The sequence below is a fragment of the Panthera pardus genome, unplaced genomic scaffold (assembly GCF_024362965.1).
Source record: "Panthera pardus isolate Hobbes unplaced genomic scaffold, ASM2436296v1 HiC_scaffold_17, whole genome shotgun sequence".
Classification (NCBI taxonomy): domain Eukaryota; kingdom Metazoa; phylum Chordata; class Mammalia; order Carnivora; family Felidae; genus Panthera; species Panthera pardus.
The window spans coordinates 6,511,360-6,533,600 of record NW_026526732.1 but is presented as its reverse complement, the minus strand read 5'-3'; the positions used below and the strand labels follow the sequence as shown (position 1 = coordinate 6,533,600).

The 22,241-nt window shown below is 39.8% G+C and overlaps 1 protein-coding gene and 1 pseudogene across 2 annotated transcripts in view; one reads left to right on the top strand and one right to left on the bottom strand.

Annotated features, from left to right (window-relative positions):
* Positions 1 to 22,241, bottom strand: part of PRKN (parkin RBR E3 ubiquitin protein ligase) — a 1,337,794-nt gene that overhangs the window by 888,839 nt on the left and 426,714 nt on the right. For both annotated transcript variants that reach the window (XM_019412860.2, XM_019412859.2), the window contains exon 3: positions 19,462 to 19,693. In XM_019412860.2, coding sequence (XP_019268405.2) covers positions 19,462 to 19,693 — 232 coding nt within the window. The remainder of the gene's footprint in view (positions 1 to 19,461; positions 19,694 to 22,241) is intronic.
* LOC109245485 (proteasome maturation protein-like) lies at positions 12,518 to 13,053 on the top strand (annotated as a pseudogene).

Below are 22,241 nucleotides of genomic sequence, written 5' to 3'. Positions count from 1 at the left end.
ATAGAATTCTTATAGAAGTTAGAGAAATCGTTATTGTTTTTCTTTTAATTACCAACTTTCTGAGTAAAATTTTAGTGTTCTAGTTATTGCCAAGGCTTTTTAATACATTTGACTTTTTTTAGTAAAATGATTTTAATAAGTTGTTTTCCATGCTATTTTTATCTTGGATTATGCCATCTTTGGATAATACACCTTTGTTATCCCAGGTGTCCTTCACGCAGTCCATCCATCTTTGATAACCCACACAAGCTATTGAGCAAGATAGCACTATAAGGCATTCAGGGTTCATCTTGCATATTTTCTGTCTCAGGTCTGAATCTGTCATTCTCTAGGGATTCCTGGCTCCCTATAGTGGAACACAATGTCAAGAGACCAAAATTTGAGTGGCCATAAACTTACTATTAATTTACAGGCTTGGAGGAGCAATCTAGATGCTCTACCTGTAAAGGAGTTGGTGGGGGGAGGGGAGTGGGGTGATAGTCTGAGATAGGAAACACCGACCATAGGAGGTCCCAACACTGGTTGCTCATCAAAGTCATCTGTGAAGCCACCAAAATATAGATTCCCGGGCCTCCACCAAGATGTTTTAAATCCAATGCTCAAAGGTGAGCCCCAAGTAATTTAAGACACCCTCGGGAAATGTAATCACTCCAGGGTCCACTGGACAGGAGGGCTAAGTTATAGTCTCCGAGCAATCATATTTCCAAGACCATGGCATAGAGTATTTCACAGACCTTAGGAGTTGAATCACTTTTATCTTTTATCACTAATTTCTCTTATCTTACAAAGTAATATATATTATTATCGAAAGTTATAATAAAACAAGTTTCAAAACAAAAAATAATAAAAATAACTCATAATCCTATTGTAAGAAAAATCACTATCAACTCTTATATCTGCTTTTTTAATCTTTTTTCTATATTACATATGCACACATGAAACATATATTTAGTTGTCTATTTTTTTAGACTAAGATCACACACCACTCAGTGTTCTGGAATCTACTTTTTTCATACAGCATCTTTCTATGCCATTAAATATTATTCCCCAACATCACCTTCAATTGTTATAGAGTATGCCATTTTATTGGCTTGTCAAACATTTATTTATTCAGTCCCTATGGCTGGACTTCTAGATTGTTTTCTTTTTTTTTTTTTTTTATTGCCAATGTAAACAATGCTATGTTTGAACATCTTTATGGGCAATTCTTTGTATACATCCTTAATATGATTTTGTGATAAACTCTGAAAAGTAGAATTGCCAAGCCAAAAGGTAGAGATGTCATATCTTCCTGTGGGACTGTAAAGTTCTAAAATAATTTCCTAACAATTTGAGGTAAGAGAAAAGTCTATGACATCTGAAAAGGACTACAATGGAAGCAAGGCTGTGTGAAGGGGGAAGAAAACTTGTTATCTGACTTTGTAAAGGACTGTCATTAAGTTGAATGTTAAGGTATGGGGAAAAGAAGCAACGTGCAGGATATCGTGACTGAAAGATGGTGGCACTAAACGATGTCATGGCAACCTCGTGCTGAGCAAAGTGCACCATTTGCGTGTGTGTTTGTGAGGTGGAGAATTTGGGAACGAGATTTAACTATACACATAGAATTTGGAAGTCTGAGTATCTGGAAATACTGACTGCAATGATTAAGCTATCTGGTTTTCTCTGACAGAAGCACTGGACCCTACTTCAGGAATCCAAACTTCTCTCGCAACTTACAACTTCTACTTTCCGATCTCAAAGGGCCATCAAAGAATGAATGAATACAGGTTTTTATTCACTTAATACATATTTATTAAGCACCTACTATGCTCCAAGCACTGTGTTGGGTACTGCAGACAGCCCGGAACAAGATGAAATCCTGCCTCATGAAGTTCACTTCTCAATGGGGCTTGTACCAACTGTGTGAGCCACCCTGGTGCCCACAGTCCTACCGTATGCAGCAAACCTCTCAAATTAACAACCTTAAAAAAGAAAACCTGTTTTTCTTCATACAAACAAGAAAATTTCTTTTCCATGAAGTCCATAAGAAAAAGATACTATGGAAATAATTTGAAGGGATTCTGGGGAAAATAACAAGTCTGAAAAATTCTGGATTGTTCTGTTAATGAAAGACAACATAAGGCTCTAATATGTTTCTCTGTAATAAGGAAAAAGTGACACAAATGTACAACCATACAGTAGCCCTAAAATTACTAGTATTCCTATCACTGGAGATGTGCTATATTTTATTGAGATATAATATTTCTTATGGACATAAAGAGAGTGGATTAAGCAAAGGACTCAAAGCTACGGTTCTATTTTACCAGACTAAGTTGACATACCTCAAATACAGCAATTCCACTAGCAGTATTTATGGACACATAAAATACTCCATAATAGATGTAATCTTTCTCATTTCATGAAAGAAAATCCTACATGGTCCATTGGAAGCATGTTGTCTCACCACCTGTGGAAAAATTCTAATTCCTACTCCTCTTGGTCTATCTTCCCCCAAGATTGTATTTATTTTTCAAACACATGAAACGCCACCAAAATCTCAGTGATGTCACCATGAAAGAGTAAATGCAGTAAAAGAATATCATCAAATGATTCAATGATTTTTTTAAAGAGAGGTGACTTCATAGCCATCAGCTAGAACTCAAAGAGTTCTGGTGGCTCTTCATCATCAAAATGATTATATTGCATCAGAAACCCACACAACAGCAGCTTTTATAAATAACTGCCAGATAGAAGTATCACTCATTGAAGCTGGGTCTGTCCATTCTTTGTGACAATAAAGAAATTGCATGGCAAACAGCAGCAATCTGTGAAGACCGGCAAATCATGCTTGCCTAAGCCATCCCTCTAGATTACACTGTTTGCCTTCGTTGGTCAGCAGGTTAGTGAAATGTCTTCTCTTTGAAAGGCAGGACATCATGAAGATGTGTACCCATCTTTTGCTTGCAGTTATGTAACGGTGGAGACTTTTAGATCCATATAAGGATCCATTCATTAGATTCGTGCAAACATCTGAAGAGAGATAGTGGCAACACTCAAGTTTCCAGAATGCTGTTCTGTCAAACAATTCTAGTCTGAAGACACGCACCCCAGTGATCAAATCTGAATCCACGTGTGCCATTCTCTTGCTCACGGAAACATAATCTCTGTCTGCATTGCTAAGCTCAATAGTAACCTGTCCTGTTTTTTAAATTTTTTTATAAATTTTATTTTTCAGAGAGAGAAGAGACAGAGAGTGAGTAGGAGAGGGACAGAGAGAGAGAGAGAGGGAGACACAGAATCCAAAGCAGGCTTCAGGCTCTGAGCTGTCAGCACAGAGCCCCACATGGGGCTCAAACCCACGACCCGTGAGATCATGACCTGAGCTGAAGTCGGGGGTTTAACTGACTGAGCCATAGTAACCTGTGCTTAAACAGCAACCCAACAGTAACGTGTTCTTAAACTTCCCTTGTCTGTCACCTATTGGCCAGATTGATAAAGGTCCTCTGTGGTCCACTTCAGCTGACCAGTCCCCAGCTAGTCTGCTCCTTCAAATTACTGGACACAGCCAAAAGGGTTCTCTGAGCAAGTCCCAACAGAAAAAGAAAGAAAACACTGCATCTTATTTTTCCCCCTTATTGAAACTTCCTTTCTGTCCGACTGGTTCCCGATAACTAAACACAGATCATGAAAACTAAAAGATTAATCCTATTTTCTGATGAGATAGTCTCAACGTAGTATATCATCTAACAGAATATGAGAAAACAAAAACAAAAACAAAAACAAACAAACAAAAAAACAACCCAAAAAGCATCATCTGTGATTTAGAGTTGGAAGATGATGACAATGTAAAATTTTAGGAAAATAGCCAGAAGAAATTTTGTTCCTGATGTCATTCTTCATTATCCCAGAACATCCACTATGCTAACCTAGTCCCAAATACACGGTGGAAGTGACCAGCATCTAAAATTAAATTTTAATTAATGAATTAAAGTGAAATGAAACCCCAACTTCAAAACCACAGAAGAGACAGAACGCAGTCTTGCAAGCAGGCAGGATGGCATGGGGGTGTAGCTCCTGTTTTTTTTTCTGATTTAAATCAGGAAGCTCTGAATCTATATACCTGCACTGATTTTAGAGCCCGGGCCCAACATCAGGGCTGTTGATCACGTGAGCCACAAAGCAAAAGGATAACATAACAAAACCCGGCAACGGTTAAGTCACGTTTTGTATGTGCCAAGCACTGGCCAAGCTCTGCCAAGCTCTGTTCTGAGCACTGGTCACAAAGTAGCTGGAATGAACAGTGTGAGGTAGGTCATTTCGTTATCTGTGTAAACGAGGAATCCAAGGCCTAGCACCTTGAGAAAACCGGGGCTTCTCAAACTTTAATGCGCACCATTTGCCTGAGGACCCTTTTTAAAAACACACAGTTGGTGATTCAGCAGGTCTGGGACGGAGCCTTCCTGACAGAGTCCTGAGTGACGATGCTATTGCTGGTCTACAGACCAGAATGAGAGTGGCAGGAAGTTAACTGTCGAAGGTCACGGAAGCGGTAAGAAGCAGGGCTGGGAGGTGGCTCGGTCAGCCTGGCTCATCGCCACTAAACGTAGCATCTGTGCCACAGACGTTTCACACGCAGGGGTGCTGTGGCCCATGGATTAGAACAAATAAATGCCTGTCACCTTTTCCTATGGCACTTGCCAGCAACAACCAATATTTATTAAGGGCCTACCATGTAACAGGCACTGTGGGAAACAGAACATAAAAACTATTCCCTGGCCTGACGGATATTTATTTAATCCACTAGACAAACAATTAACCATTTGATTCCCTTCTAATTACAATTCCATTGGTTGAACATTTTGATTAGTTTAATTATCATACACAGAGAAAATAGAGCATTAACTTCCAAAGAATCAGAGTACAATAACACACTTCTAACACCAAAGGTAGTCAATTTAATTCCATCTCTGGGGACTGAGGAAGAAATTTTTAGATATTACAGAGCTTCAGCGGTATCATTTGGGTAATAAATTATAGCTCAATTAGACTTAGAATGTGTAGGAGTTTGGGGGGCCCCTGGGTGGCTCAGTCAGTGAAGCGTCCAACTTCAGCTCAGGTCATGACCTCACCATTTGTGAGTTCAAGCCCCATGTCGGGCTCTGTGCTGACAGCTCAGAGCCTGGAGCCTGCTTTGGCTTCTGTGTCTCCCTCTCTCTCTTCCCCTCCTTGGCTCACCCCCTGTCTCTGTCTCTCTCTCTCCCTCTCAAAAATAAATAAACACACAAAAAAATTTTTTTTTAAAAAAGAAGGTGTAGGAGTTTGGGCCTGATTCTATGGAATTACCTAGAAAAAAATTTAAAAAACAAAGTTCTCATAGTTTTGTTTTGTTTTCACTTATAATGAGTGTTTCAATTTCTGTTATAAAATGGACATTTTGCTAATTCCTATTTTCATTACTAGGTAGAACAAAGGTTCTTGAATTACGTGTAAATCTCTTGGAAGCTACCGTTCATACAGAATAACACCTTCAACAAAACATCCACAGAATTTCCATTAGTCTTCATTTATTCAGAACAAATTCAGAAAGTTTTAAGAGTTTATTATAGGCAGCCAATTCCCACCACTTAATTTGTAATTTTTCTCTTTATCTTCCTTGTAACAAATCAAGAAAATGGAATCCAGCAGCCTGCCCGCATTTTTGGCACAGTCTGCATTAATTAGAGCACTTCAACGATTCCCAAGACGGACCTCACCGGCTATAAATATCCTGCCTCGGCTCCCACTCTCCTGTCAAGTGCAAATCTTCCCGTCTTGGCACATGCCCAGGGTCCTCCGAAGGACCTCAGAGCTCAAAGAGCAAAAAATGTAAATGCTTTACTTTGTGGGCATTAGACCCATAGGAGACAGATGACCGCACTACCCACGGTGGGGCCTTTAGAGCGCGCAGTCACGTCAGCCCCATTTAGTCCAGGGCACGACGTCTCCCTTTCCTTTTTAATCAAAATATTCCCTTGCAGAGGTGACATCAGAAGAATCGATACCTCTGAGGTCCCTGGCGAGCACCCCTGTCATCTCCCACCACGACCCCCTGGAGTTCATTTTTAATTGCTTGTGTTTTACAACCATCGCAAAGGACAAAACACTTCTAACAGAGTCATGTGTTAGGCTACACCAGAAGCACGGGGTGGAAAGGCCAGCCTTGGTTTCTCTCCTTTCTTCCTGCAGGGAGCCCACTCCCCACTCAGCCGGTGAGTCATGGATGGCGTGAATTGCTCACTCATTCGGCTCTGGGCTTTCCCTCTCAGATTCTCTGTCACACAGAGGACACACGGGTGCTCCATCCAGCTCTACCTGACTACCCAACTCTTCTCCATTTCCAAGTACTTAGGAAAGAAAATGCAAGACGTGGGGAGACCTTCTTAAACTCCAGAAGATAGGAGGGATGTGACAAAAAGGTTATCATGGCCATTTGGGTCACTGAAGGTTTTGGCGTCCAGAGCTCTCCACAACAGGAGCTCACTCCCCAACCCCCAACCACCTTTCCAACGTCATCAGTCCTCCGAACCTGTTGTAGGTCATGGTCACCAGCCATGGTCATCACTGGCAGGACACTCCACAAGCTCGTCCCCCTCTGAGTGTGACCAGCCCCTCACCACCTCCTCCAAAGCCCTCATCCTCTGCCAGCCACAGACAAGTCCTTCCGGACTCTCAGAGCCCATCCTCCAAAGCACCATACTGCTTTGATTTGCCTTTTTTGTTCAGAACTCACTCCACTTAAATTGTATACATACATCTTCTAAACTGTGAGCTACTTGAGGGTCTGGTTCTTCTCATTAACCCCTGTATCTCCTGTTGCTGGTTTATTATACATACGAAGTTCTCCAAAGTTCTGACACATGTTACAACATGGATGGGCCCTGGAGACATCATGCTAAGTGAAGTGAGCCAGTCACAAAAAGACGACCACTGTATGGCTTCACTCATACGAGGTGTCTAGAGTAGTCAAATTCATAAGAAATAGAAAGTAGAAGGCTGGCTGCCAGAGGCTGTGGGGAGGAGGGATTAGGGAGTTATTTCGAGGGTATGTAGGGTTTCAGTTCCGCAATATGGGAAAGTTCTGGAGATGGGTTACACAACAGTGTAACTATGCTCAACTCTACTGAGCTGCACACTTAGGAATGACTAAGATGGCTCCTGTGTTCTTTACCACATGAGAGTAATAAAAAGTACTCAGAAGGTGAGCTGATGACAAATGCAGGAACTGGCTGCTCTGTATGGAGGGCTCAGTTATCCCTGGCCACCCCTTTACCAAGTTGTGACTGCTTCCGGGTAACAAGTGTTTCCGGTACTCTGCTAACCCCATGGCACATTGCACCCTGCTCTCCACACGCAATTATTAACCATTTTACCCACCAGGCGTGATAAATGGGTTCAAGAGTTGTAAGGGCTATATTTTATATGTTGAATAATACTTCATGGCCATATGACAATATATGTACCACCATCCATGTTCCAGCCAATGGAAGTACGAAGTGTATGAGACTTACTCGCTTTTGATGAGCACACTTTCAAAGTGGTGAACAAAACCATGACAAGTAAACACACTACAGTAGATATAAAGCACAATCAACAGGAAGCAACAACTCATTCTGCTTTTGGAACAGTGTTCAGACTTCTTGGAAAGGAATATAGGACGATCCTCCCCACACGCACCTCAAAAACCCACCCAAAATATGTCATGCTGGCAAAATTCCCGCTACTGTGCAGTATCATTTTCCATGTTTTCACTTATAATATTGAGAGAGCATGTTATAGCAAAAATGTCTATGTTGGAGAAAAAAGTAAGTTCTTGGCAAAATCGTAATGTATTTTTTATAATTTTACAGGATAGCAACCTTAAGTTGCTCTCATATGACTGCCAAAATTTTGTTGTTTCCGGGAAGGTTTACACAAGAGACTCTCCTTAAAGCTGTTTGATGCACCAAGAAATCCACACTCTCGGGCTTAAAGTCATTAGCATGTCTTATGCGTATTTTCAAGTACTTGAGATTTGATTTTGGATCAAATGAGAATTAAATCTGAAGTTTATCACTCTATTTCATTAGTAGGCCTCCATGACTGATTTGTATTTGGCAGATGTTAACTAATTTATAATCCTGTAAATAATGTTTGTCTTACACTACATTCAACCACTGGCTAAAAAAAAATGCTGATAAGAACATATTCTCTGATAATCATGATATATCTACAGTGAGTATCCAGAGCTCAAGCCTTAAAAGCAATTACATTTATTTTTTAATAGACTTTATTACTTAGAGTAGTTTTAGATTGACAGTGAAACTGAGCAAAAAGTACAGAGTTCTCATAGACACCCCTCCCCAACACACACACACAACTTGTTCCACTACCAATACTCCACAGCAGAGTAGCCACATTTGTTTTAGTCGGGATCCTACACTGACACACCATTATCACTCCAAATCCACAGTTCAGTTCACTAGGGCTCCTTTTGGTGTTGTATATTCTATGGGTTTTGACAAATGTATACGGACATACATCCACCATTATAGTATTATACAAAGTAGTTTCTATGTCCTAAAATATCCTGTGTTCTGAGTGTCCGTCCTTCCCTCTCCCCAATCCCTGGCAATCTGTATAGACACAGATCTTCACTGTATCTTTAGCTTTCCAGAATGTCATATAATTGCAATCACATAGTATGTAGGCTTCTCAGATGGGCTTCTTTTACCTGGTACCATGCACTTAAATTTCCTCCCTGTCTTTTCACGGCTTGATAGCTCATTTCTTTTTAGCCCTGAATATTATTATTTCTGGATGGACCACGTTTCATCTGTTCACCTTTGGAAGGATCATGGTTGCTTCCATGTTTGGGCAATTATAAATAAAGCTGCTATAAAAGTCTGCATGCAGTTCATTGCACAGACATACATTTTCAATTCAGTTGGGTAAACAGCAAGTTTTAGCTATGTTGTATGGTAAGAGTGTGTTTAATTTTGTAAGAAACTGCCTTCAAAATGGCCATACCATTTCATTTCCACCGGCGATGAATGGCAGTCGGTGTTGGTCTGTTCCCTCATCAGAATTTGGTGTTCTCAAGAGTTTTGGATTTAGGCTATTCTAATGAGTGTGTAATGGTATGTCATCATTTCAAACTGTAATTTCCTAATGACATATGATATTGAATATCTTTTCTTATGCTTATTTGCCATCTATATAAATTCTTTGGTGAGGTGTCTGTTCACATCTTTTGCCTATTTTTTAATTGGTTTGTTCATTTTATTGCCGGTTTTAAGAATTCTCTGTATATTTTGGATAACAGTCAATCAAATGTGACTTTTGCAAATATTTTCTCCCAATCTGTGGCTCGTCTTCTTATTCTCTTGACATTGTCTTTCACAGAGGAGAAATTATTCATTTTAACGAAGTTCAGCTTATCATTTATTTATTTCAAAGATCATGCCTTTGGTGCTGTATCTAAAAAGTCATCACCATATTCAAGGTCATCTAGGTTTTCTCCCATGCTATAGTCCAAGGTTTTTATAGTTTTATGTTTTACATGTAGGTCTAAGATCCATTTTGAGTTAATTTTTGTGAAAAGCATAAGATCTGTATCTAGATTTTTTTCAAGACATGGGTGTCCAGTTATTCCAGCACCATTTGTTCAAAAGATTATCTGTTCTCCATCCTATCGCCTTTTCTCATTTCTTAGAGATCAGCTGACCATATTTATGTGGGATTGTGTCTAGGATTTCCATTTTATCCCATCGATCTATTTGTCTATTCTCCCACCAATACTATACTGTCTTGATTATTATAGCTTTACAGCATGTCATAACAAGGAGCAGCCTCAATCCTCTGTCTGTTCTTCTTCAATATTGTGTTGGCTATTCTGGCCTCTCCATATAACTTTAGGATCGGTTAATCAACATCCACAAAATAACTTGCTGGCATTTTGATTGGACTTGTGAAGATCAAGTTGGGAAGCTAACATCTTGGCAATACTGAATCTTCTTTTCCTTGACCATGAAATGTCTCTGTATTTTTTAGTTCTCTGATTTCCTTCAAAAGAGCTGTGTGATTTTCCTAATTATAGATGCTGTACATATTTTGTTAGGTTTACATCTAAGTGTTTCATTTTGAGGGATGCTAATGTAAATGTTACTGCATTTTAATTCCACTTGTTCATTGCTGGTCTGTAGGAAAGCAATTAACTTTTGCATATTAATTTTGTATCCTGCAACCTTGATATTAGTTCCAGGAAGTGTCTGTTTGTTTCTTTGTTTCTTTCTTTCAGATTTTCTACATAGACAATCATGTCATCTGTAAACAAAGACAGTTTTATGTCTTCTTCCCAACTGGTTGCCTTTTATTTCCTTTTCTTGTCTTATTTTATGGCTAGAACTTCCAGTATAATGTTGAAAGGATTGGTGAAGGCCATTTATACTTAAGGTTTTTTTTTTCCATATTTGTCTATCTTTAATTTTTCTTCTATAAAATGTCTTTGAGTTATATTTCAAAAGTCATCTTTCATTTAGTAAGAAGATATATGCTTATTTTATAGTAAAATGTTCTTCATTACTAATGAAATGCTTTCTTAGTAAGCTGAGGCAAAAAGACTTGAAAGAATTGGATAAAATTAGCAAGTGTTTTATTTTTAAAAAGGGAAAAAAAGGAGGTGCGCCTGGGTAGCTCAGTCAGTTAAGCATCTGACTCTTGATTTTGGCTCAGGTCATGATCTTGTGCTTTGTGCGTTCTATCCTTGCATCAGGCTCCACACTGACAGTGTGAAGCCTGCTTTGGATTCTCTCTCTGCCACCCTCCTTCTCTCATTCTTTCTCTCTCTCCCTCTCTTTTTGTCAAAAAAAAAAAAAAAGTTAAAAAAGAAAAAGAAAAAAATGGTACACCATGTGATACAAAAATTGAGTTTTAAAATTTGACAACTTGAAGGGCGTGGCGGTGGCTCAGTTGATTGAGCATCCAATCTTGATTTTGGCTTAGGTCATGATCTTGTGGTTCGTGAGATCGAGCCAAGAGTTGGGCTTTGCACTGACAACATAGAGATTCTCCCTCTCTTCTTCTGCCCCTCCCCCACTCATGCTTTTCTCCCTCTCTCTCTCTCTCTCCCTCGCTCTCTTATTCTCTCTCTAAAATTAGAAAAAAAAAGTAAGAACAGTATCTCAAAAACAGCAAAATTTTGATTACTTAACTATAATTAATTTAACATGATTCTTCAAAATGACTTATTGTCAGACTGTGTCTACTGTTTATAATCAAAATGTCTAGAGCAAATGCAGAAACTCATTCTTTCTTCCTGATATCTATATTTTGAGGAGTATAGGCTACCGGATACTTCAAACACAAGCTCTGGAGTAAGACAATCCTTGGTAAAATCTTGCCTTGTCTGAATCCATTCTTCAAATAGTCTGATGCTATTAGCTCTCTATAATGAGGATAATAATATTGCCTACCTGGTGGGGCTTCTAAAGAATTAAACAAGACATTCATGGGAAAAAATGCTTAGTACAGTGCCAGGTTCACAGCAAGCACTCAGAGATGTTGACCATTATTATTACCACTACTTCCTGATGTTACTGGAATTAGCATATTTATAGGATTCACAAGCAGCCAATTCAAAAGGCAGCTGACTTAGCCAGTTCCCTAAATCACATCTCACTCTACTGCATGGCTCAGAACTCTTCCAGCGGCTCCCTTCTCATCAGGGTGAAACTTAAGATCTACCACCCTGTATGCAACTTGCCCCCATCTTGACCCCCTTATGACTTCCCTTCTTCTTTTTGTTACATTCCTTCTGCCCCTGTCTTGGTGGCTTCCTTGCATTCCAAGCCTTGGATCCATACCTGGCTCTCCTTCTGCCTGAGATCCCTCTGTGGATGCTCTCCTGAAATGTCACTTCATCAGAAAGGCCTTCTTAGTACCTTATACAAGAGAGCACCCTTTCTAACACTCTCTACTCCCTTTACTCTTGTAAATTTTTCTCCAGAGGACATATAATTACTAGTTATTTGTTTCTTTGTGTATTACCTGCTCCCCAAGTAGAATGAGAGCCAACCAGGTAGGCATTTCTTCTGATTCTATTTCCTACTACATCCTTCCACCTAGAAGTATGCCTGGCACAAGGTGGAGATTCACTGACTTTTTGCTATGTAGTCAATTAACTGTAAATTAATGACAAATATTAGAGAATATTGTAATTTTTTCTCTAGGCCCAACAGCTTCATATTATCTGATTGTCAGGAGGTGATGAATGGCTCCTCATTAAGGAAAAAAAGATGTTACATGAGAACTTAGTTCATGCATGGGTACCTTGGAGCTCAGAAGTAGCTTACTCAATGTTCTTAATCAAATGTTTACAAATTAACATATTCTATACATTCACAATATTTGAAGCAATATAATTTCTTATTTAGCGTATTGTTACTCAGGAAACAGAAGTGAGCAGTGGGGCCGGCTGAGGGTAACGGGGCTGAGAGGCTGTTCACTGAGCAAGTTGAACATGAATGCCAGAGGACTTTGATCTCAGCTAAAGGACAGCATTCCAGCTGCTGAACTTTCAGCAAGTGGACCTTTTGAAAGCCATACTCTTCTTCAAAAAGGTCTTCCTTGTGTGAAAAATGAACTTTTGCCTAGTCATCCTCTTGAATTATCAGAAAAAAAAAAATTCCAGCTCAACCAAGATAAAATGAATTTTTCCACACTGAGAAAAATCCAGGGTCTGTTTGCTCCACTCAAATTACAAGTGGGATTCAAGGCAGTGCATCAGGTTCAGCGTCTTCCATTTCCTCCAAGCTCAAACCTTTCACGGGGTATTTTGAGGGGTCATGATGAGACTCTTGGATTTGAGGATATTCCTAATGACCCGTCACAAAGTGAACTAATGGGAGAACCACCCTTGATGGTGGAATATAAACTGGGTTTGCTGTAATCTGTTGTGATGATGTTCATGAAAATAGAGGGGCTGCATCTTGTTTACAGTCCTCTTTTTACTATAATTTGATGTACACCACATTAAAAGTACTGACACATGAGAATTCTTGCCAAAATAGTGTCTGCGATCATTTTAAATTATTTGGGTCTTTGGTCTATTGCCATGTGACAATTGAAAGCACTAAAGGGAGATGGTTTTAAAACTCCCAATTTGGTGCCTGGGTGGCTCAGTCAGTTAAGCGGCCAACTTCGGCTCAGGTCATGATCTCACAGTTCGTGAGTTCGAGCCCCCCATCGGGCTCTGTGATGACAGCTTGGAGCCTGGGGCCTGCTTCGGATTCTGTCTCTCCCTCTCTCACTGCCCCTCCCCTGCTCATGTTCTGTCTCTCTCTGTCTCTCAAAATAAATAAACATTTTACAAAATTAAAAAAAAAAAACTCCCAATTTATATGAAAACAGTATATGTCTCTAAAAGACTGTTGCTAATGAGTATTTTAAAACTGTGTACACGTCTACAATGCAACCTATTCTCTGGGTATTCTATAAATTTAGTTTTGAAACCATTATCAGCATTTGAGTCTGCAACCTTCATAGTCATGTCTTTCAGAATAAACTTCTGTAACTGATTTTAGGGGCAACACTTCAAATTAAGTACAAAGCAAAGTGTTTACATTTTACCTTGTTTCAGTATAGCTCATTAATATTCACAAGAATAATATTGGCTATATTGGTGCTATTTTAGAATTATAGCTATTCTTTGATTCTTTGAGGTTGAAAGTATACGTTCAAAGGTTTTGATTTTGGTGTTGTCTTTAAAGTGAAAATTTAAGGAAAGCAACCAGGATATGTTGATTAAAAAAAAAAAGGATATTGCTACTCAAAGCATGGCTGCTGGAGCCACACTTTGAGCAGGAACCGGAGTGCAGAGAAATGCAGATTCTCAGCCTTGATGCCACACTGACTGGGCTGGCGCAGCCCTCACGGGACTCTGCTGAGTGCTATGTCTTGAGAACCACTCCTCTAAGGGACACTTGGATGATCCATTTGAGTTCCTTGAGTCCCACTTATAAACCACAATATAACATGTCCTAGATTCTAAGTACAGATCATATGATTGCTTTGGTTATTAATGTAGAACATGACATTGTCTCTCATATTAATCTGTTATCTTTTGCCATCTTTAAATACCTAAAAAAACACCTTCCAGGGTTTCCAGAAGTTCAGATTTGTTTCAGCTACTTGTGTGGCTACCGCCCAGCTAGTCACCCTTTAAAACCCTCGTGAGTTCAGCCAGCACCTAAATTCTTCCTTCTCTGATTTGAACACCCTAGAAACAAGAACAAAGTTGGTTTATTTCTCTTAAATTTCTTTCTTTGAGGCAGTTTTTCAAACACGTTGTAACAAGGGATTTTCTTTTCCCAAAATGAAACATGCTATAGATGGGTTATATGTGAAACTGATAAATAAGAGACTGTGCTTGGCTGCCATGGGTTGGCTTGGTTTGTCCACTGTCTTCCCCCGACCTGCCTCCTTCCTCCCACCTAGTTGAGGCCACTAGGCAGGACCCACAGTTGTAAAGTTGGAAAACCTCTGCTATCAGGCATAGTTTCTCCAAGTGTGGTCAGCCCAGGTTTCTGGGCCTTTCTCCCACCCACCTGAATTAGAATTAGTTCTAGAATAGCAGGGAATGAGCATCCACAGGTGACTCTTCTGCACACTGGAGTGAATCATTATTCTAGAAACTCTACACTGTCTTTTTTAGCAAAGAAAAATAATCATGTAAGTGCATGGTTTGCCCACAGTTGTTCCAAAGAATCCCAATCAAGAGACTAAATTCATATGAATACTGAAATTACCAAGGTATTTTAAAAAGTGTTGTCAAATAATTAAATAAAGCATTAATTCTAAAAGTTAAATATACAGAAATTATGATGTATGCCTTACTACATTGACAATTTTAAATAATTTAGTAAACATTTGTCATCAGTCTTCTAGGAGATGTTGGGGGAAACTATAATGAACTAGATGGACGTCCCGTCTTCAATGAGAAGGAGTATATGCTGAGAACCTGTATATAATTGAAAGCAGTAGAAGGTATAAGACTTCTGAAAAGGAGATGAATCTTCCCAGGTCTGAAGATGAAGGGATGACTTTTTGTAGTTCAATTTTAACACAGAGTTAAGTCTTAAAGTTGACCTGGGACAACCCATCTCTCCTTTCCCTATCCTTTCCAGATTCTACAAAACTAGCACATGCCCCTCACGCACAGCATGCAGGGTTCCAGCAGAGCTCATTCCTGGTCTGGGGCTGGGGCAGGGGGAGGGGAGAATCCCATAAGGATGCCACCCCTGCCATTTACCTGGTGCATCCACAAGTGGTACATTGGCCAGTCCCCAGCCCTGCAAAATGCACACAGGTAACAGGCCACCAGTCAGTGGGCTAATGAGAACAAGATGATCAGAGAGAAGTCAGATGTAACCGATGGAAGTTGATGTGGGAAGTCTAACTAAACAGTCTCGTCATGGAGCATACAATAATCGGAAGGCTCCAACTATGGTGGTGTTGGTGTTTTCAATATTGCATACATTAATAAAAGCTTATTTAATCTCTTATTTGGGTTGAAAGAATTACACATTTCAATTAAAAATATGAAGTGGATGTTAAACATTTTGTAGAATTTTCTGAGAGCCTACTGGTATCTAAATCCCTATGGTAAAAGAATATTTTCTTAGCTAAAAGGATTATGGTCTAGAAAGACATAAATTGAAGGTGACAATAATGCCAAATTTATTCATCATTAAATAAAACTTAAGAAGACTAAAAGCAATTTTATAATAAGAAGAAACCATAAGATTTGCTTTAGTCTTTAGGTACATACCACTGATGAGATGGTATAGTCAGATACATTAAACTGATCGAAATGTGTGAATAAGTACAAAGGATAATTATTCTACTAATATTATTAATGTTCAGATGATAAATATAAAGGTTTGATCTTGCTCTAAAGAACATGATCTTTTTAATTTTTGAAAAAAAATTATTTTTGAACATCATACTAAATAACCAGTTCATTTTTTTGCTAACATAATGAATCCAATTTGTTGACCCATAAATAAATATTTCAAAGGTATATAAATATATAGTTTAATTATATTTAATGTATATTTTAACTCTCAAATATATCCTGCTTGGGCAAAGTACATTATTTGGTTACCCTACTAAACAATAGATGTAAATGTTTTGGACCTTACGTTTTGAAATTTTGCATCAACTGTATCTTACTGAACATTATTTGCAATTTACAACCCATTATAAGAATACAGCATTAATTATTTATCCATCCTCCTATTTAAAGACAGCTATGTCATTTCTTTTTTTTTTAAGTTTTTATTTATTTATTTATTTTTTTTTTTTTTGAGAAAGAGAGAGCATACACCTGTGGCTCATGCATGAGCAGGGGAGGGGCAGAGAGAGAGAGGGAAGAATCCCAAGCAGGCTCTGCACTCAGATAACGACCTGAGCCAGAACCAAGAGTCGGACGTTTCACCGACTGAGCCAACCGGATGCCCCAGCTATGTCATTTCTCTTTATTCACAAACTTCAGGGGTCCCATGATGGTCACCTACATGGGTGTCTCCTCACTACTCTGAGTTCTAGAAAATGCATATCTGGAAATCCATTAATGACTGTGAAGCTGTACATTGCTCTCTATGATGGCTGAATCAATTAACATCCTTATCATCATGTACCAAAGCACTTTCTGCCCTAAATCCTAACCAATACTTGGTATAGTCAAACTTTTAAATATTGGCCCATCAGGTAGGCTGCAGCGATACAATATTGTTGGAATATTAATTTCTCTGATCATTAATGAGATCTTGAATGTATTTCCATGTTAATTGATCACTGTTTTCTCCTAAATGTCATTTTATCTACTACTTCGGTTCCTCCTGTTTTTGTACCCATCAAACTAATCAATATTATTTTTTATATCAATGTTTATTTAGACTGATCCATATTTACCCTTGTATTTTCTGAGCATCGTATCTTATATCTCTTTTGGTCACCCTGGGTTCAAACCACCCCTCCTTGTTGTGAATAACATTCTTTCAGACTGAGTACAAATACTCTCAGTGTTTGTCTGAAAGCGTCTTTATTTGCTTCTCACTTTTAAGCAATAATTTTGTAAGGTATTTTAGGTTTAGAATTCTAAGTTAACAAGTATATCCTCCTCAGTCATTTGATATGACTCCACTGTCATTTTTCTTCCATTATTTCTGCCAGGATCGATTCAAATTATTACTGCATTGCAAGTAATCTATTTTCTTCATTTGATTTTAAGATCTCTTTTTCCTTGCTCTTTTACTATCTTTACTTTAAATTTTTTTAAATGTTTATTTATTTTTGAAAGAGAGACAGAGACAGAGTGTGAGCAGGAGAGGGGCAGAGAGAGAAGGAGACACAGAATCTGAAGCAGGCTCCAGGCTCTGAGCTGTCAGCACAGAGCCCAACGCAGGGCACGAACCTATGGATGTGAGATCATTACCTGAGCCAGTCAGATGCTTAACCGACTGAGACACCAGGTGCCCCTAGTCTTTTACCTTCTTTGTAAAGTGAATTTATTTTTGTTTATCTTGATTAAGACCAACTGAGTGGAGGGTTTTTTTGTCTGTTTGTTTGTTTTTGCTTTGTTTTGTTTTATCATGCTTGGGACCGTGTACTCTTGAATCAGGATTCTCAGTCATTCTCTTATTAAACTGTCTCTCTTCCATTCTGTATTCTCCTATAATGAAATTTCTATCAGAAGTATGTTTAGCCATCTCGTTCTAAACCCCTAGTCTCTGAAAAGCATTGTTTTACCTTTGAATCTATACCACATTATGGAAAATTCCCTCATATCTATCTTGCAGTTCACAAATTCTCTCTTTGGCATTGACTAACTTGCTGTTTTAACCCATCCACTGAGGATTTTTGTTTAATTCCAGTAGCTAAAATTATGTTTTATTTAATAGCTATATTTTTCTATTATGTTTGTTTTCTGATTTAGGTTTCTATTTTTTGTATGCTTTAATTAACATAACATGTATGTGTTTTGTGTTCTGTTTCAAATTGTTGTTTTATTTTCTCAAGTTTTAGGGGAAACCAATCATATATACCATACAGTATATGCTTACTTCCAGTCAAGACAGATTATTCCACTGTTTGACTTGTAATGTTTGATGATGTGTCTCCCTTTAACAGGGCGTGTTTCCCTCGGACATGGATGCCATATGCCCTTCTCCGGAATGCTTTTATGTGTGCTCTGCTTGAAACATCACGCACACCATAAATCTGAGTCTGATACTTATATTAACTTCCCATTCTGGATCACACAGGAACTGCAAAGGTTTAGCTGTATCTCAGTTTCCTCCACATATATATATTTTTTCATTCTGCTAAGTGCTCAGTGTATGGAAAGGACAGACTTCCTCCCCTGAACAACCTCCTGAAGGCCACCAGGGTATCAGCTCATGCACCTAAATTCTGGGTTTCTCCATTCCTCTATACAAAGATAACTGCTATGTCTACTTTTTCACTTGTCCTCGGAATTTTTTTCTTTTTATAATCTCATCTATGATTTTTTAAACTTTGTTAAATTTTACTTAGTGAAATTAGCAGGAGACATTTCATATTATTTTAGGCCTCCACCTTGCTAGTTCCTGAACTCTCTGCCACTGTGAAATCCGCAATGGCCTCGAACTGCCTATGTCCTCACTCATTGTACGTGAGAGACAAATGCACATAGACCTTATAAAATCAGTTATCGTTTTGTGTTTTCTGTCACACATAGTCAAAAATAATCCTGATATACCTTTGACTATTTAGACTGGAAAACAGAGGACTAAGGGAGACACGTTAATATTGTCAAAATAACAAAGGAATTGCCATCCTTGCTAAATAAAAGCGCTTTTGAAATGGGTTGCTACGTAGACAGAAAGAACACCCTTTCACACAAAGGGTGTTATTGACCTTGTAATGGGTTGCCTTGGCACCTGCAAATGACTAGAATTGCCTCTATACTTCTCTTTCTGCTTTTTAAAATTTCTCTACATCATCAGAAACATAATAAACCAAAATGTATTTTAGGAAAATAAGAAATAGAAAAGGGAGGCAAACGTTGAGAAGGACATACACACACCTTCATCACATATTCTGACCCAAGCACAATACATCACATTTCCACCCCACTCCTACTTTCTCAAAATAAATAAAAATAAAGTAAAATGCTATTATCATGGTCCTGACGTCTCCTCCATCCCTCACCTTCATTCTCAACCTGAAAACCCTGTTTTATTGCATTTATTAAATGTATTCGTCTCAAATTTTATGGCCAAGTACCGTCCTCCCAGCGATGTCTCCCTCCAGTAATCTAGAACTTACCATGAACCAACTATGCACGTGTTGAGGCCCTTCTCTGTGGAGACCTGCTACACAAAGTGCTCTACTAGCCACAGACTGAGTCTGTACAATTACCTGGCCTTCCAGCTGGCAGGGTCTCCTCACGGTCATTATTCAGGATCACAGCCAGACCCACCGAGTGCGCAGGGAGGACCGAGCTGCTGAGGTCCACCTGGGTCAAGCTCTCGGGCTCTCTCCTCGAGCCCTCCAGGGCGTTTTGTGGGCCGTCGCCTCCTTCCCTTTCTGGGCCTTTTCTCCAGGGTCTCAGCACAACGTGAACGATGCTCTGCTGGTCCAGGTCACAGCTCTATGTGGGAGCAAGGCAGAAACAGACCAGAACATGCAAGCTTTAAAATGCCAAGTAAGGTTCACCTTGTCCTCCGTCCCAGAGTACGCGAAAGACTCTAAAATCTGTTTAGGTCCAAGGCTGCACGAAATGACGGAACTTAAGAAAACAGCCATGTGTGACTGATCACGTTAGATACACTTCTCCCGTCATCAGAGCGACAGAACTCACGCGTGTGTGTGTTACACACACAACACTGTACTGGGGCCACAAACCGAAATGTGGGGATAAAGGGAACAGGGCGATAGAAAACTAGGGTAATATCCAAAGCGATATGAAATGTAGCAGGACAAAAAGGAACCGCACTGCATACAGCAGCACAGTGAAAAGCAGTATTCTTTTAAAACTGGCTTATTTCAGAAGTGATGTGTCCTCCCAACTATCAGATATAAATACTTGCATTTGTCTCCATTCACAAAAGCTCAGAGAGTTGGTTATTGTCAATTACAGGGCATCTTTCTCTACAATTTAAAAGTACTGTGTTTATGGTAGACTCCACACGCACCCCCATGTCACCAGCAAACACATAAGCACGGCGATGGGGAAGCAGGGGAACGGCAGACCCAGGCCACCCCAGCAGTCATCCACTGTTCCTGCCAATTTCACAATTACCATCAGTGACCATTTGCAAAAATGTTCTGCGTCAATATATTGATGTGTATGAACAGGAGACTTGAAAATTTAGTAGAATTAAAGTTAGAAGTCAACTAATTTACTAGGACAAAAACTAGACTACCTGAGATCAAAGCCAGGTCTCAGAATACCTAATGGAGGGGGCACCTGGGTGGCTCAGTGGGTTAAGGGTCTGATTTTTTATTTCGGCTCAGGTCATGATCTCATGGTTCCTGAGTTTAAGCCCTGCATCTGGCTCTGCATTGACAGTGCAGAGCCTGCTTGGGATTCTCTGTCTCCCTCTCTGTATGTCCCTACCCTGTGCACTCACTCTCTTTCTCTCTCTCAAAATAAATAAATAAACTTAAAAAAAATAGAATAGCTACTGGATAGAAAGTCACTCATCTGTCTGCAGAGAAGACCCCCAAATTTCAATATCTACAAACTACCCACTGTCACTCTCTCATCATAGCAATCAATGTTCAAAGGACACCCATGCAAACACAGCGATACTAATAACAATCAGAACTGGCCCCCTGCCCCCCTCCAGTGTTCCACCATTGCACCAGCAAACGTTTAAGAGTGACACCCACCATGTGTCAGCATTTCCTGCAGCCACACAGTTGTGGACTCAGAAGGTCACCAGGTGACCACCCCGGGTCCTGAATCCCATTCCTACCTCTTCCCCATCCTGGGTTCTGAACCACTGCCATGGGGACACACTCACTCTCCCTGCCATCTGTCCTCACAGCTCTGTGTGTCAGGACTGCTCCTACTCAGCAGTGGTCACTGGGTCATCAATCTCTGCCCCCTTGGCCTGCCCCCACGTAACTACTCCATTTCTGTCAAAGCACCGCCCTCCCGCATGGTATCTAGCGTCAAGCCCTCCCTGCCCCCCTTCAGCTTTGATTATCCTCCTGTGTCTTCTAATGGCTTCGGTAGAATCACCACCTTGAGCTCCTCCATCCTTCCCTTACATCCAGCAAGGACTTAGAAATACCCTTCACATCTTCCGCTCCCTTACTTCCTAATTGTCATCTCCCCATTTTAGCCCTTCATCATCATAGGAGCTCTGCAATTGCTCCCTGACCTCCCATCTCTCCCTATAATCCATTATGTGCAAGTTTCTGGGGTATGCTACATAATCTTTTAAGATGTCTCACTATCAACTGTTAAAAAGAATCTGACAGCTCATTACCATCTTCAGGTGTGTTTAGACTTTTCTCCTCTCTAGACCACCTGCCTTATGATTTTATCTCCTTTCCCTCTCCTTCACTGTATACATGATAGATTAGGTTTCTCATCAGAGCTATTCACTCTGATCTCTCCTCCTGTCCTTGAGTTGGGCTCAGTAGCATGATTGGCTTTGCCCAACATGATTGAACCAGGGCCTTGAAATGTATCTGCACCACTGCTGGGGCCAGCAATAGAGCACCCTTGGGTAGTTTCCACCCAAGTGCAGCAGTACCCACAGCTTGGGCACAGCCTTCCAGCTGGATGCAGGCTGGCCCTGCAGGCCCCCAGCTGACCTGAAGGAGATGTTTATCAATGCACGGCACTGAGATTTTGTGGTTGTTCATCAGGCAGTAATAGCTGACAGTATCTATTTTCCATTCTAATTGGACTAACAGACATTTTATCACTATTCATCATGGCCGCCGTGTTCAGCTAGAACTCTAGGAACTGTACATGGCCTTTAGCCTGGGTTATTTCAAATAAACCAACATCAAGAGCTGGAGTACACTTGAGTGGGCATGTGGGGCAGGAGCTTTGCCACAAGGAGAAACAGCAGAGAATCAGTATGCCAACATCCCCTGAGGCTTTTATCTCTAGTGTGTTCTTTTCAAGGAGGCTCAAGAATTCAGTCGGATAGAATTCCTCTAAGTTCAGGACTTAT